The following is a 17,390-nucleotide window of genomic DNA, read 5'->3' as shown; positions in this document are numbered from 1 at the left end:
GTTTATTTACTTTACTTCGATAGTGTTGTACTGGCCTTGTGCTCACCATATGTTGAAATGATATACAAAACGAACTTTTACAAACGCACATATGTTTCTGAATAAGCAGACCGTTGTACGTTAAGAAAAAAAATATATTTTGAATGTCATGAAGAAGAAAAAATTCATTCACACTGTGGTAAATAAGAAATTCAAGCTCTTATCTGATTCCCAATACAGAACGAAGACATTTGTGTACCAAACGTCACGAAATATTCCCCGAATATTTTCTCAGTTACCACTTTTTCCTTTAACCTTTATTACTTACTCTAATTATATAATTTGTACATTTTGGGATCTGATTGGAGCAGATCTAAGTTCGGCATATTCTTAATGTACACTTTGCTACGATTTAATGTTTGAAATTGGGCTAAACATTTTCAAACTTTGTAAATATTGTATGAAGGAAACGGAATATCCAATGTTATCCAAATATGATACATCGTAATATTGTACTCGGGTATATATCAAGTCCGAAGATGGGGCCAATCGTTCTACTCCTTCTGGTGGTGTGAACATTTTAAAAATTTGTAAATCTGATATAAAGCTATTGGAATGGAAAGTCCGATTAGATGAAACTAAGCTTAAATTTTTAGTGTACAGATTAAGTCACTACATAATTTTCTGGTTCAATACAGGTGTCGACCTTTATATTTTCTCCTCCTATATTGGTAAATCTTTTAAACCGTTAATTAATATTATTGTCAATTTATAACCACGTATGTAGAATAATTCAATTATACGATTTGAAAGATTTCCTTTGCAAATAAAAACAAGTAACAGTTGTCCATTTCACCACATACAAAATTATCACATAATTTTATGTTACCTAAATTATAACAAAATATTGTTAAAATGTTTTAACAAGCCCATTGTAAATGATACGAAAATGCGGAACCAATTTTACTCCCTTTCCAAATTAAATTTATTAGAAATCAAAGTTATATAAAATTTGTATATTCGCGATTAATTTTCATCTTATTTACAAATTCTTTTAAATGTATATTTATAATATCAAGGCGCTAAGGTTTTAATAATTCTTTTATAACATTTGATACATTTTAATCAAAAATGCTTTCTGTAATGGAATGTTTACATAAGTTGTATATACTTTCTTTTGGAATTTAAGTAACTCTTCTATATATTTTCTAATTTATTAACAACTACTTGTATATTAAAATCATTAAGACTATTTTCAATAATTTTTTTTTTGTGTAAAAATGCTTACAATTATAAATACTTGAGACAGTGTCATAAGTTACAAAAATATTTAAGGCAAGATCTTAAGAACTATATTCTCTAATTAATCTACTTGATAATAACATTCGTGTGACAAAGGTTCACAATTGTCATATTCAGCTATCATAACTTCAGTCGTATCGAAATCTTCTTTTCTTAGACAGGCACACCGGAAATTCGTATTACCAATTTCAAACAGTTTACGTGGATAACCAACCCAATTACGATTCTTGCCACCACTGCTTTTTGTACACCAAACATGACTGCCTTTGTCTGCCGACCATTCTATATTACAATCCGGATATTTTTCTCGTAATTTCTGATTGGCAGCTTTCTCATCTTGAGCCTGCTCCAATATGGCCAGGTATTTGTGGTGATATTTGGTTAGCTGTCCCTGTTCATCGTAGAATCTGCCAATAAGTTTTCCCTTATATTCGTAATCTTTTTCATAGAATTTTTGCCAGTTGTGCAAGCCAAGAAGATCGGCCGGTTTCAAGCTAAGCACATCATCAGCTTCCTCCTCGACAAAGTTATCGAATTCTCCGGTTATAAACGACACCGATGCATCTCGGCCTACGAAGAAATTATATTCACATCCGGAACCGTAATGTTTAGCTCCGCGTGTAACATTGTAAACTCTTCCCAATAAGGCCAAATATAAGGGTTTATCATTTTCTCCATTGAACTGGGCCAGTTCTTCTTTGGTAAACAACTTTTCTTTGTGTTGTTGTTGTTCTTGTTTGGCACTTTCAAAGCTCACGTCAACACTTTTGCCCAAAAAGGTTGTTTGTAAATGTTCAATAATTAGTGGATAGTATATTCCAACGACAACGGCCAATATTATAACTAAAAATTGTAATTTTAATATGGGTTTTAGGAAACGTAACATTTTTTGTAACTATTAAATAAATAAACCAATAAATTTTCAATCCAATTTGTGCGTTAAATTGAATAAATCAAACCAGAGGGCGAAGCCGATGTAAAATTCTCGGCGGCGGCGGCTAAGCATAAAAAAGTCGGCGGCGGCTAAAAGTCGACTGCAGCCGAAAGAAAATCGGCGGCGGCGGCTAAAGCAATATACGGCCGGCGGCGGCTAAAAGTCGGCTACAGACGACGACTTTAACGTGAACAAATAATTTCGGTTGTTTTAATAACTGTCAATTCATTTAATTTAAAATAAAAATGAAAATATAAGTTTATATGCACATTTGTTGCTTATAGCACATTAAAAATTAATAAAAATACTTTAATTTGATAAAAATGGTTCGACGACTGCCTTGTTATCGTGAACAAACAATTGTTTCTTTACTGTTGCCGGATGCAGGCTGCTTCTCTTTGCATTTACACAATTCCCGGCATATGAAAATGCTTGCTCTGAAGATGCTGATGTGGCTGGAATTCCAAAGCACATATTTGCTACAGCAACAACATTTGGAAAGATCTATAAAAAGTAAATGGTCAAAACGTATCCTGCTTAAAATAAGTTTAAGATGTGAATCTTTAACGTACTTGTTTGTTCTGTCGCCACCAATCTAGAGGCTCAACCGCCTCGACTTTCATTTCCAAATATTTTCTTATTTCTAACTCTACGTTATTTTGTACATTAGAAGGCGATGGTCCCATAAATTCCAACATTCTTTGACGACTAGCTGATATTTTCTGCAAGTAAAATATACGTTAGTTAAGTTTACCTTTACATTTATTAAAACATAATACCTGTTTTTTTGCATTTGGTTCAGTGCTCGTTGATGGCTCATTTAATAATGTGTCATCGATTTCCTTTAATTTTTCAATTTCTTCCATAATCAAGTTCTCCTTGGAAATTGGAGACAGAACATCATGCACAAGTTCCAAGGAGTTTGGCGATTGTTTGGGTATCTGTAGTATATATTTATCTAAAACAGGCCAGTTTTTTTGGCATGGGTCCATAAGCGCAGCTACAACATACATTCTATATACTTTGAATCGCTTCGTAAAGTTTTGCACAGCGAAATTGCATAAATTGATTGTTAGTTCAAAAGACGCTTTTTCTTCTTCTTTCTTCAATGAGGACATAATGGATTCCTGAAAATAAATACACGAAGATATCGTCGGATAATCTTGGCCTTGAAGGTGTTTTGTGGCGTCCTCAAAAATTTTTAAAAACGTGCCAAATTCCGTTATAATTTGCATTTCCATTGTCCCAATCACTAACAGTTCCTTTTAACTTTAACTAATGCTATATTTATAGTGGATATATTATTCGTATAGCTTTGAATCATTGCAAGCAGAGAGTTCCAACGTGTTGCAACGGAATTTTTCAAAGAGGTGTGGTGCTTGACGTTTAAAGTTGCTTCATATTGTTCAGTAAAATAGTCATCTCCATGTGGAAATTGTTCGCAACTATCCAAACTCTCCAAAATTATTTCAACCTCTGTAAATATTTTTACTAAATCGTTTTGTTCCTCCATATTTTGAATATTTGATATTTCTTCATAGCTATACATTAAGCTGCCATAAATTTTTTTTAATTTTGATATTATGTTATTAATATTTTCAAATGAGTTGTTGTTTAGTATATCTTCCATCAAAAATCTGTGTAAAACATGAGCCATACAACCATATCTTGGTATATTTTTAATTTTTAAAGCTGAAACGATGTTGCTTCCACCATCAGTAACAGCACATATGTTTTTTTCCAACAGATTAAATTCACATAAAGCTTCTTCAATTTTTTCTACAACTGCTAGTCCAGTGTGAGGTCGTGGAAAGATCTCTGTCTTGAGCGTTACAATTTGCATTTGAAAATTTTGGCAGAAATGCACTTTTATGTTTATGTAAGACAAGTGCTTATGTTTATCTGACCACATATCCAATACAAGTGTAACATTTTCGGGCGACTCTTTAAGGCTTGTTTTTACGTGGTCCAAATATATGTTATAAACATCGTTTAAAGCCGTTGTAGCTATTGTCCTATCTGTGGGGAATATAGCCTTTGGGTTTAAGAAAGATACCAATTTCTTAAATCCTGGCCTTTCAACAATTTTAAACGGTTGCAAATCCCAACAGCACATTTCGGCGACCCGGCGAGCATTTTGTTGTTTGTTGTTACAACTTGTTGAGGATTTCAATGCATTTTGTGTCATTGTTGAACTTTTCAGGTTATTTAAAGATTTCACGTCCAAGTTATGTACAGCTCGTAGATGGTTCATATAATTTGTGGTTGATGTTGATTTTCCAAAACTAAAATCATAAACAATTACACACATGCGAATGGAAAAAATTAGAAATTCTTACCTTTTTAAATTGGTCTTTTCATCCAAACACAATTTGCAAAATTTATATTTTTGAAGTATATGCCTCTTTTTAAAATAGAGATCACCAAAATATTTCCAACACAATGATATACCACCTTCATTTACAACAACCTTTGCCAAATTTTTAAATTCATTTTTCTTTTTAAAAAGATCTTCATATTGAGATACATCTGCATATTGAGAAATATTGATTTCAGTATCAACAGATTCGTCAGAATCGGATTCTGATTTAGTCAAAACTGTTTGACCCTTTCGGTTAGCGGAAAAATAATTTTTAATATTCCTTTGGCACATTTTGCATTCTTTTCTTTGAACAAGCAAAAACACAACGAATCTTTGGCAAACAATATGGTTGCCACTCCATCAAAATTCGTAAGTTACAAAAGGTTGCCAAAGGTTTTGTGATAAAAAAAAAAACAAATCTATAAAGACATAATACCCTTACCACTATGTGCTGTAGGGTATAATTAATATAAATAGCCTACACGTTTTTGCCTCTCGAAGACGAGTGCACAATGTAAATTATCGTCCAATAATGAGCATTATAATATGTTAATTTATCGATAAGATTAAAAGACATATTTATACAAATTTGCTGTATAAATTTATATTTTTCAACGGCTTAGCCGACTCAGTCGGCTAAAAATTTGAGCCGATGAGAGCCGCATACATCAGCGGCGGCTCAGATCACTTAAAAAAAGTCGGCGGCGGCTGCACGCCGACTGCGAGCCGATCGGCTTCGTGCTCTGAATCAAACTTCTTGAACGAGCCTTTAACCAATTGAACCGAACAAATTTAAAAACGTTCCACATGCTACGAATATGGGTAAATAGTAAAGATAATGTTTACGAAAGAGTGTGATGTATAACGGCAATAACTTCGTTTGGTTCTCCCTGCAAAGTAGGGATACGTAAGTCGAGTTTCAATGCGTTACTTAAAGCAACACTGTTTATAGTGGTTTGTTCCGTCAAATGTAAAGGAAAACGAACAATTATTATTAAAATTAAATTATTATTATTTTTAAAATGAATGTTTTATTAGAATTTTAAATATTTAGAATTTTAAAGTTCGATTTAATAATTTAATCGAGATAATTAACCATTATCACGATAAGAGCTATAGTCTAAAATCAACGTATAATTTTTGGATTTACGGGCATTAAGTATTTTTACTTGTTTTTGTGTTTGCTATCAAAATATTTGACAAAAATATGTATTTATTGTATATTTTTTTAATGTTTAAATATTTTATTAAGAATGGAATTTGCAAAAAGTAGCAATTGAGGAACATACTAGAATTGTGGAGAATAATTGACTTTTTGATTTATTTTTGTCGTTCAATTACCCGAAGAAAAAAATCGTTTAAAAGGATATATGAATGGATGTTGGCTGATGAGGCAAAGGTGCAATTTGAAGGAATTTTTGAACTATATAAGGCTGCAATTTTTCTACAAATTAAATACTTTGTTAATTATTGTTTAGTATTTCTTGATGTTCGTTTTTTGTTCACGATGAAATGTTACTATTGTTGAGTCAAATGAATTTCTTGAAATTAATATCAATAAATTATGCTATTTGCTAAATTCAAATGAAATTGGAGTTACGTTTTTCCTACAAATATAAGAGTTTTAATAATGCACAGCAGTTTTTTGCTAAATATAGAAATATTAATATACAATATATCACCTTTCAATTTCCCTCGGATTTCCTAATTTCTTCTATTAGAATAAATGTTCCTGTCCGATCTAGTAGACACTATCAACTCTTATATGTAGACTTCCACCGCAAGAATTACTCCATGGGAGATCCACTTAGTAACATGTGTATTGACTTTATACAGAGTTAACTCTAATGTAGATTTTTGCTTGAGCGTAGAACAAATAAAATCTAATTTTTAAATGAGTAGTAAAACTTAATAACAAACTGGCTGTTGAAGTAGTTTCTGTAGCTGGTTTTATATTCCACTCTCAAATCCCATCATGATACGAATCATGGTGTGTACGCGATCCCTACGTAAGGGGAGGTCGTCCACTCCACAGAGTGGAGGGTATTTATTATACCCTGTTCGCATCTATATTGATCAAGTAACATTAAATTGACATGGCGGAGCGAAGATTGCTTCGTTATATAGGAAATAATCGGACCGCGTTGATATCTCCACATTGATGTTGGGCGCCATTATCATACACCTCGGTCGAACTATTGCCGGTATAGCTTGCCTTTGATACCATATTCAAGTCGACCGGACTTAAACCATGAAATATTATTGCTGTCTTATAAACGTTAGGTCGGTCAGCACTTAGGTAATCACAGTAGTTGCGACTCAATTCTTTCTGGGCACTCTTTGATTCTTGTTTCACATAATAATAACATTGCAAATCAAATCACCTCCTATGACACGTCACTAAACGACTCCAGCCTAGATAGTCACCTTCAATAGAGGCCAAGTCATGTATAAAAAAATAATAACGCAACGGAAACGGAAATTCAAACAGCCATTATTTTAAATTACCCACCTGTGAGTGCTACGAAGAACACACCGCCCACCTTGCAATAAAACCAGATGCAACAGCTGGAAAATATTTTATGTGACAGTAACAATCATCAGCATCATCCTACCACATATACAAATGACCAGATGACCAATTGTCCAGAAACACTACATCGACGGCTATCTCCTGCTGAGGGCGATGCATCCGTTGTACTGGCTCGGACGACCCAAACACCATCAACAACAACAACTACAGCCACCAACATGCCGTAGAACAACAACGGCGACAAAGAGAAACGGAAACAAATGGCAATGCTTCTTCTGTGATTTATAGACATGTAACGATGACCGACATAAGTGATGCGGCCATGGTGGATGGACAGTTGCAAGCGAATATGGGCCAGTTAAAAAATGACATAAAATATGGTGAGCGTCACGATGACAATGGCAATCATGTCCACAATGACAATAGACATGGTGAGCAATTGAAATGGCAAGTGATTAATATACACACAATTAAATTTTAAAAATCTTCATTGGGAAGGAGCTGTTTTCTATGAAGAAAAAATCATCGGGGATAATCTTTTTTCCATGGAAAAAGGGGCTGAACTTTTGTCAATAGAAAAAAAATCTTTATTGATAATGTAACATAAAATTTACACAATGGAGCGAAGATTTTTGTGTTGTATCAAAAATCATTCGACCGAGATGATATCTCCATAGTGATGTTGGGCGCCAATTCAATACACATCGGATTATGACACACAAGACCGTGTTATAGGCAGGTGTTGGTAGCCTTTGATACCATATTTATGGAAAAAAGTTCATTGGGGCTTTTTCTATGGACAAATTTTATCCGAGATTATTTTCTATGAAAAAATACTTTTCTGAATTTTCTGCATTTTTTATTTTATTACCGGAATACTTTCTTTGCCAATTTCATTATTTGTATGTAAATTACATATTTATTGTATCTATCAATCGTGTTACTGCCATCTACTGATTTATTGTTGATTCATTTTACATTTGTTGACAGCATTACAAATCGCAAAATTTTCATATTTGACGGTATTGTCCCCTATGGTGGTGGTGGGGCTTGAATACACTTTGCTTGGAAAACTACACAAATGTGTCGTGCCGTTGGTGGATGCCACCATTCAGACATTGCAGCCAAGTCACACAAAACGGCAAAAAGAATCGGGAACTAAATCAGCAACTGTCAACGCAACCGATATGGGTCTCACAGCCGATGCCCATCCTAGGCATGACAATGAGAAGAAGATCAACGGCAGCAGATGTAATGGTGACCAGAGCCAACAACTTACCAGCGTTCCTGTCAACAATAAATTTGACATTTTTGGCGACCAAGTACTTTGTTGTGATGCTGGTGGCGGTCTTACAGCCGATGCATTGGAATGGCGTCAGTTGTCCTATATACGCTTTGTACCACGTCATCATCGTCATGCAGTTGCGGTGTGTAATGGTCTAATTTATGTCATTGGTGGTGTACGAAGAAACTGCTCAGGGTTGTGCTAAAACAAAATCGGTTTGTATGTTTGGCTATTTTTTTGGTTGACATTTTTTTCGTTCTTTTTTTTTTGTGTCATTCTCAAATGGTATTTTGTTGGTGGGTGGTGGTGTGTGGCAATAGTTTGTAAGATTTTTTGGTAAGAAAAATGTTCTGAAGTGTTCAGGTCAAAAGTGGTATTTGTTTAGTCTGCAAATATTGAAACGGGATATATAGTGTACCAACCGATTGTCGATATTTTGATTGAATTAGCAAACTTCGATAATTTGCAGAATATTCTGGCACACCACTATAAGTAACATAGAGCTGTGGAACCTAACGAACCAGCAACGCATAAAAACAGATTAAAAGTAGCAGGAGCCGATGGATTACCAGCCGAACTATTCAAATGCCGGTGGTCAGACGCTGGCCAGGAGCATGCACCAGCTGATGATGTACTACATCCTGTGTCCCGTTCAATAAGTCTCTTCCCATTGTATATAAGGTGGTATCCAGCGTGCTGTGTGAATGACTGCAAGCAATGGTCAATGACATTATTGGACCATAACAATGCGGCTTCAGGCCTGTCAAATCCACCATTGACCAGATTTTTCACTCTGCGCCAGATCACGGAAAACACATTCCACCTATTCGTCGACTATAAAGCCGCATTCGACAGCCTTATCCGTTCAGAGGTATTTAAAGCCTGAGTTTGGCATTCCTGCAAAATTAATACGGCTCGGCTAGGATAACTTTATCTGGCACAAGGTCAGCAGTTAAAGTCGGAAAGAACTTCTGTCTGGCAGTAAATGGCGAAAATACCAAACTGATGGTATCACCGCGTAAGACGTCCAGCCAACCGTGGAAATTGTAAACTACATCTTCGAGGTAGTCGATGATTTTATATACCTTGGTACCGTCATAAAAAAACTAATAACATCAGCTTCGAAATCTGGAGAAGAATAGTGTTGGCTAAGAGATGCTACTAAGGTCATAGTAAGCAATTCGAAATCTGGAACATGGTCACATCTCGCCAGTCCAAACTCCCACTCTACAAGACGCTGATACTACCTGTGTTGTTGTATGGATCCGAAGCAGATGAGGCAGCTCTTGGATCGTGTATGAGAGAAAAAATTCTCCGGGAAATCAATGGGCCTTCGCCGATCTGGGTTGATAGTGAATATCGCCGTCGAATGAACCATGTATTGTAAAATCTATTCTCGGTTGTGAGAATGGATGAGGATTCCCCAGGGCAAAGGGATATAGAAGAGAGCCAACTGAAGGTTCACGTAGAAGACAACATTTCGGAACATCTTTCTTTCAAATAGGAACTTTTTTAAGCACGACTTTTGGAACAATTGTTTATTCACAAGCCAGCTAAGTAAGTAAGTCATTACAGTATAGGAGTATCTGTATCCGTCATGAATCAGCTTTAAACGTCTAACAATTGCGGCAGAGGACGCAGTGTTGTATAGAGGAGATTCTGAGGCTGCTGGTAATGAAATACCATAGATCCTGTTAGAGAGGGTCGTCCTCGAACAAAGAGGAATTCTAAGGAGGTGTTGAGAGCAACACGAAGGAATGGTCGTAGGATGTGGGAGGATGCTCCTCTGCGTGGCCAGTGGCGTTGAACACTGTTGCTCACAAGGCAGTTGAGACGTGATCTATGGTATTGAGGTGTTTGTTGGAAAATATGTGGATACGAAAGGCCCAGCATGTTCAAGCCCGGTACATTGTCGGAAGTGTTCGTTCAAATGTATTTTGTGAGAGCATTTAGTGTTGTTGCCCGCCTATCCTTTATATGGGGCATTAGCCAAACGCATATCGCGTTTGGCAAATGCCAAGCAATATTTATGAATATTTTTCGAATGAAATGTGCTGCTGCGAATATTGTCCCAAAATTGCATCCAAAGGATCATATTTGGTAGCGAATCAAGGGACAAGACAAAAAAAGCTTGTCTAGTTCGTTTTTGCTCACTGTATTGATCAGACCTTTTACAGCCAAATCTCTTACGAATGGGCTACATATCTGTGCAAAATGATCACACTTTACTATTAATATTAACTTGCCCTAAATTATATTCGTTTCGCGTTTTTGGAACTTCACATTTCCGATGAATTTCTCTTCGCATATATGATTGTGTGGGCCTGTGCATTTTGCATTTCTGTTGTTGTTGTTGGTGTTGTATTTGAGCAGTTGTACATCTAACACTACCGCAAGTTTGTTTGCATCTATTCCATTTAAGGCTATTATCATGTTTGCTGTTCCAATTTTGGGTTTGAGTGTGTGTGTGTGTGTGCGTTAGTTTTTGTTTTCAACTGTTTGTGTGGCAAGCTCCACTGTTGAACAAAGTTTGCTTATGGTCCGATGGGTTCGAAGTTATTTTTTCTCCTCACTCTTTTCTTAAATTTGGTTATTTGAAAAGTTTGTTCTTTTCCTTATTGGGGTTTATGGCAGAGAAGCGAAGAAATGATGGCGTTGTTATTGGTCGTCATGTTGCAGTTTGAGGCATCTTTTTAGTTTCGTTATGGATTTTGTTTGTTTGCGTTGCATTGTGATCTGGTTTTTGTTTGGTGGCTCGAACGTCGGCTGCTGTTTTACTGTTATGAACATTTTCCTTTTTTAGGTTATGAATAAATATTATTGAATTGGGCACTTTGAAGATGGGGAGGAAATAATTGACAAAAATGAATTTAAATTTTTTGTTTTCATTGCACTCGGTTATCTATGATACATGTTTGGAATTAATTACGTTGGTTGATGATGATGTCTATTGTTTAGTTAAGTGTTTATAGTTGAATTCATTTATTGTTTTAAAGAAAAAATATAGGAATTTATGTTTTGATTTTTAAAATTGTACTTTGGTGCGTGGTGGCGTATGGTAGTTAACATACGCTCCCCGTTATCCATACGCCCTGTTGCGTATGATGATTGAAAACAATTCTGTTGCAATTGTTTTTTTTTATACCCTCGACCAAAAAGTCAATTTTAAATGTCAAAGTCATAGTGGAGGGTACAAGTGCGGCCCGGCCTAACATAACGACGTTTGTATTTGTTTTTATACCCTCAATTTTTGACACGTTTTTCCACCGAATTTTAGCACTATTTGGAAGTCAAAAATACAATAGCACCTCAATGACGTATTTAGCACTATTTCTAAATTGTGTCAAATTATTCTCCCTTAAAAGTATTATAAGTGCTTAAACATACAATATGGAATGAATCGCCATCCCCGCTGTCGTTACGAATGGATGAATTTGCCATAGTTTAAACGCAGTGTCCTATGCCGCTTCAAAATTCAGTATTCCCGATCAGATTGATAAATTCAGTGAAGATATTAATATTAATTAATTATTATTTTTTGTAACTGTTCTATGAGAGACATGATTTTTCAATGTTTTAGGAATAATTCGGTACAGATATTCATGTTGTTTTTAAATACTCAACAACTCGATGGCTTTCACGTCAAGAAGTTGTTGAAGCAATTTTGGCGCAGTGGGAATCACTTTAATATTATTTTACACTAAATGATTTCGAAGCTGATTCCCAAAAGTTAAGACTCTATTCTATTATTTCAGAATTTTCAAACCCTTTTTATACCCTCCACGATAGTGTGGAGGGTATATTATTTTGTCATTCCATTTGTAACTCATCAAAATTTTAAATAAGTATTGATCAGTCATGTCCGTCCGTCTGTAGTAATCACGCTATCTTCTGAAGGAATTGAGATAGATCGTCAAAATTTTGCAGGCAGGTCAAGTTCGAAGATGGGCTATATCGGTCCACGTTTAGGCATAGCCCCCATATAAGGGTACAGTCCAATTTTCGATATTTTGGGGCTCTTGGGCGCGCTATTCAACCGAATTCGCCAAATGTCGCGACTAAAAATTATAAATATCGGTCCACTTTTTAGCCCCCATATAAGGGCATCCCCAATTTTGGTATTTTGGGGTTTTTGAGCGCGTTTTTAAACAGAATTCGCTGAAATTCGCATATGGTAATAAACCTCCCTCCCAAAAATTAATAATATTTGTCCCCTATTAGGGGTAGTCCCCATATAACCCTTTTTTATATTAAAATAGTTATCTGATTTGTTCCGCGATTTGGGTCGGGTCCTAAGACTTTGTTGTAAATTGAAATTTGAAATTTGTATTTCATGTATGTCGGCAGGATTCAGACATCTTCTCCATATAATGATAATTCCTGAAGGGAAGAATTGAGATACATAACTAAAATATTGGGTTCCAAATTTATATATATATATCGGTCATTAATTAGGCATAGCCCTTAAATATTTGTATAACCCCAAATATTAGCTAATCTAAATAAAAAGTATATAAAAAATACATTCGGACTGAAAAAAGTACACTTTTTATTGAAAGCCAGTACAATTTGAATAATTTCATTTCGCATCCCTGGTGTGTGCTAAGTTTTGTGAAAATCAGTTCAGGTTTAGATATAGCTCCCGTATATATTTTCTTCCCATTTTTTGTAAATTGTGCATTGTGGGAAGGGATGTGTATGTATTGATGTTAGTCGGTTCACTTTTAGATGTTCCTTTGAAAAGCCGAAGTCTGTTAGGAAACATATGTAGAATATACTCAAAGTGGTGAAGGATATCATATAGTCGGCCCAGTCCAACTTTACTACTTTCCTGACTGTTTTTTTATTTTTAGTCATTAGCAACAATTATGACCCCAACATCACGAACTTTCATACGGGGATGGGAATCTGGACAATGATTATGCATATTTTCATTCTACGGTGGGGACATAGTCCGGAACAGTTGCCAGTATAATCAAGAGAAGTGGTTAAGAGGGCGAAAATGTAGCCCAAACTTAGGGATTAGCTTGCGAAATATAATCACACTGTGCAGCATTAAAATCATGACCCAATCGGGACTGCCCAAATTTGAATGTTTATGATGAAGAAAACCCCAAGTGTTTTGAATTATTAGCTAAGGTTTTTGTTTGAACCCGGTTTTAATTTTTCGATTTTGGGTTGATGGTTGCGTACGCTTATCACGCGAACTATTGATTTTCACATTTCAGCAATGATTTACCCCATATTGAGATCTATTTTGCATTGAGATAAAATCCAAGACAAGAGATAAAATCAGCTATAGTCAATGAATTCAAATCGAAATAACTAATAAAACCTTAACAAAACGACATGTCACGAATAAATGTCTTTTCTAATTAAAATTACTTCTTCCGATTGATTGATTGACAAACAATAAAAACAACAAACAGCGACATAACGAACAAATCTATTCCCTTCTCCTTTTCAATTAAAATAATTTCGCTGATATCAGCCTTCAATTAAATTGCAAATTTCGAAATGAAATTAATGTGACCTTGTTGCTGCTGCTGATGTTGTTGTTCTTGTCGTTGTTGTGAAAACATTTGACATGTTGTCAATAAACATCGACAAGTATGCAAATTTAACGACCAATTTGAAAAAAAGTGAAAAACGAAATACTTTCATTCATTCATTTCGTTTTAATTTAATTTGCCATCATTAATTCCCCAGCTCAAATCCACTGACACGCCAATGATTTATGTATGTGTGTGTGCGTGTGTGTCTGTACCGCTGATTCCATTGTCCTCTGTTATTTTGCTATTTATTTCGGGTGGTGTTGCTGTCACCTCCCACAGAAAGCTGCATTGCAAATGGGCCGATATGGTTTAGCGGCTGCTATGGCGAATAACGAGATTTGAATAGCTGGAGGAATTGTGGAAGGTAACCAAGGAGGCAACAACAGGGCTACAAGTAACTGTAACAACTGTAGGAATAACAATACCTACGGCAGTGGTGCTACCAGCAACAACAAAAACAAAAACAACAATAATGTCATAGCTGGGTGCTGTAAATTCCAGCCCACCACATGTAATCACCGATACAATGGAGATTTACACTCAGAAATGTTCTCATGAAATATTCGGGGGCAACAATTCAAAGGAAACAGGATTTGGAAATATTTTTCACTGCTGTGAATACTGACGCTGCTGCTGTGGATGGTCATGTTGGGTGTCTGGGGTGTCTACGATGATGATGATGATGCGAATAACAGCGATGATGACATCAATGGGGGTGCCAAGGCAACTACAATAACAACAAAATGACTTGTAGAAATATGTAACTGCAGTACTGGTGTAGGCCTGTGGATTAAATCTAAGCTTCATTTACGTATACCAAGGTAAGCGGATTATTGGTTTGGGAATGTGTGTACTTCTTCTTTTTCGACTTTTTGTTTTTTTTTTTATTAAATCTACCAAAAAATGTTAAGTCAATTCAATAAAGCTTCTTGAATGTTGAGGATTTTCTGTGGAGACAGAGTTAGTTAAGAGAAGATGACACAACTGATGGTTGACATTGAAAAAAAAAACAACAACAACAATATCGAAGAAAAAAATAATGATCTGTGGGGGTAAATTTGAAATTGTGAAGATGGTGGAGTAGTTTTCTAAAAGCAAATAGAAAATTTGAAATGGGGACACTCAAATTGGGAAAAATACTTTTAACTTATAGGGTGGAGTTATTATATTTCTCATCCCGCTGTTAAATACTTCAAATATTCAACAACTATTTATCGGATAACTCATAATAGATAAACAATTAAAAACGATGTTGGAGTGTATAACTTGTTTTACCCTCTACCATGACTATGATATTCAAAATATCTAAAATTAATCGGTGCTCCTGGGAGAAATAGTACCTCGAACACACACTCAGAGAAAAAAACGGGGATCGATATTGATATTTTTTGGTAATGAAATTTGACTGGCAATGAAAATTCAAAATAAACGTCGGTTGAAAAACGTCTCCAAAATTCCCAAAATACTGATGTGTGTTAATATTTATAATTATAGTCTTCACCACTCGTTTCCTGTGTGACAGGAAACGAGATAGACACAGGGTTCCTTTTGAGAATATTCATAGAATCATGTTCGTCCGTCCTTCTGTCCGTCTGTAGATGTTAAATTGTAAACAAAGTACATCGCATTTATGTCGCATTTATGATCCGATTTGGATGAAATTTGGCACAAGTCTCTTATTTGGCCCAATGACGAACCCTATTGAAATTGAAAAAAAATCGGTTCAGATTTAGATATAGCTCCCATATATAGTTTCGTCCGATTTTATGTAAATGGTGCACGAAAGTCTCTATATATCTATAGATTTGCAAGAAATCCGGTATAGCACATTTAGATAAATATCGCATATTTTATTTCATCCAATTTCATATTAATAGTTCTGTTTAATATACCCATAGTGGCGAAGGGTATCATGTAGTAAACGTATATGTGGCGGTATCGTTTTATGGGCGCTGACCCCAAATTGGGTCCATATTAGTAATTTCTAGTACAAGCACAATGTATATTTTTTAATAATTTTTAGTATAATATAAATATATTTTTAGTATAGTTATATGGGGCTACCCTTGGGTCAATATTAATCACTTTTGGTACGAATAATTGTTATACAATGATACCCAAAAATACCAAATTACAGCCAATTCGGTTGAAAAATATGTCCAAAATCCCCAAAAATACCGAATATTGGGGGTAACGTTATTTGGGGACTACCCTGAAACTTGGGTCAATATCAATCATTTTTGTACGAAAATTTGCTATACCATGAGAATATCAAACAACACCCTATTTGGTTGAAAAACGTGTGCAAAATCCCCAATCTACCGAATTTTAGGGGAAGGGAGTACCGTTTTATGGGGGCTATCCTGAAACTTGGGTAAATATTTATGATTTTTAGTACGGAAATTTGATATTCATTGAGAAACCAAAATACCAAATGACACCCCATTTGTTTGAAAACCATGTCCAAAATCCCAATCTACCGAATATTGGGGGATACCGTTATATGGGGTCTACAACAGAGCTCGAATATATCGAACGTTTGGGTAGGGTTGGTCCGATAAGTCCAGTTATCAGGCATTGTGAAAAGTTCGGTTTGGGTTTGGTTGGTGGGTCCAAAATCAAAATTTCGAAGTGGAACCTTTTAATAGGAAGACTGTGTATATATCCTCATTAGCCATAAAGCTGAAGGTATAACCATTTACCATCACATAGCCCCTATATCGTTTGTGTATTTTGAATGTCAACCTCATAGCGAAGGGTATACAAATTCGACCCGGGCGAACTTAACGGCATTCCTTATTCTTCTAACATAATACTAATAATTCCAAGTCTCGTCTTCTTCGTAAAAGAGCTGTCAATCAATCAATTAGTCTGTGACATATGTACGTCATTTTCAAATCCTGTAATTATCTCACAGGATGCCTTATTAGAGACACACAATAACAATGCAAAAAGCTTCGTCTTATCGGCGAATTCTCCATTAAATAAATAAATGATTTATCATTCAATTCAATTGTCGAGGAATGAATTGTAACACATTTTTAAATATCTTTTCTTCCGGCATTTCATAATGGGAACTTTTAATGGCCATTTTTTGTTCCGCATCAGATCCCACACACACAAACAAACTGTAGACGACTAATGTGGAGCGGCAGCCAATTTTCTGCATTGTATTCTCTTGCCCTCATTTTTTTCCACGGCATTTGGAAAGTTTTGCAAACTGCCAAATGGCGGATTGTATCTGGTAGGTGGTGCTGGTGTCAATGGCAAAGCAGAATTGACATCATTAACCGATGCGGACCATATTCAGGTCAAACATGAACAGTAACAAGGGCAACAACAATGACAGCCTTATGGTGACCTAAATTGGCACAGGTAAGTGTTCATCCATTCAGAATGGAATTCATGGTCGGTATTTGAACTGTCAAGGGTGCTTGTCG

At 35.5% G+C, this 17,390-nt stretch overlaps 3 protein-coding genes across 3 annotated transcripts; all 3 read right to left on the bottom strand.

The window, feature by feature from the left end:
- Nucleotides 1–1,342: 1,342 nt before the first annotated feature.
- Nucleotides 1,343–2,167, bottom strand: LOC133322586 (neuferricin homolog). Its single transcript, XM_061531566.1, has one exon. The coding sequence runs from the start codon at nucleotides 2,165–2,167 to the stop codon at nucleotides 1,343–1,345; it is 825 nt and encodes a 274-aa protein (XP_061387550.1).
- A 357-nt stretch (nucleotides 2,168–2,524) lies between these two features.
- On the bottom strand, nucleotides 2,525–3,481 carry LOC133322580 (uncharacterized). The gene is made up of 3 exons (XM_061531561.1): nucleotides 2,995–3,481; nucleotides 2,788–2,937; nucleotides 2,525–2,719 (listed from the first exon to the last, which is right to left on the bottom strand). The coding sequence occupies exons 1-3, from the start codon at nucleotides 3,454–3,456 to the stop codon at nucleotides 2,525–2,527; spliced, it is 807 nt and encodes a 268-aa protein (XP_061387545.1). The 5' UTR covers nucleotides 3,457–3,481.
- Nucleotides 3,468–4,979, bottom strand: LOC133322579 (uncharacterized). Its single transcript, XM_061531560.1, has 2 exons — nucleotides 4,555–4,979; nucleotides 3,468–4,500 (listed from the first exon to the last, which is right to left on the bottom strand). Exons 1-2 carry the CDS (start codon nucleotides 4,866–4,868, stop codon nucleotides 3,468–3,470), a joined length of 1,347 nt encoding a protein of 448 aa, XP_061387544.1. The 5' UTR covers nucleotides 4,869–4,979.
- Between the last annotated feature and the right edge of the window lie 12,411 nt (nucleotides 4,980–17,390).

The sequence above is a fragment of the Musca vetustissima genome, unplaced genomic scaffold, assembly GCF_032173495.1.
Source record: "Musca vetustissima isolate MV318-11 ecotype Yass unplaced genomic scaffold, APGP_CSIRO_Mvet_v1 utg8237, whole genome shotgun sequence".
NCBI lineage: Eukaryota > Metazoa > Arthropoda > Insecta > Diptera > Muscidae > Musca > Musca vetustissima.
Note: the sequence above shows the minus strand (reverse complement) of the source record. Positions and strands in the feature narration are given on the sequence as shown.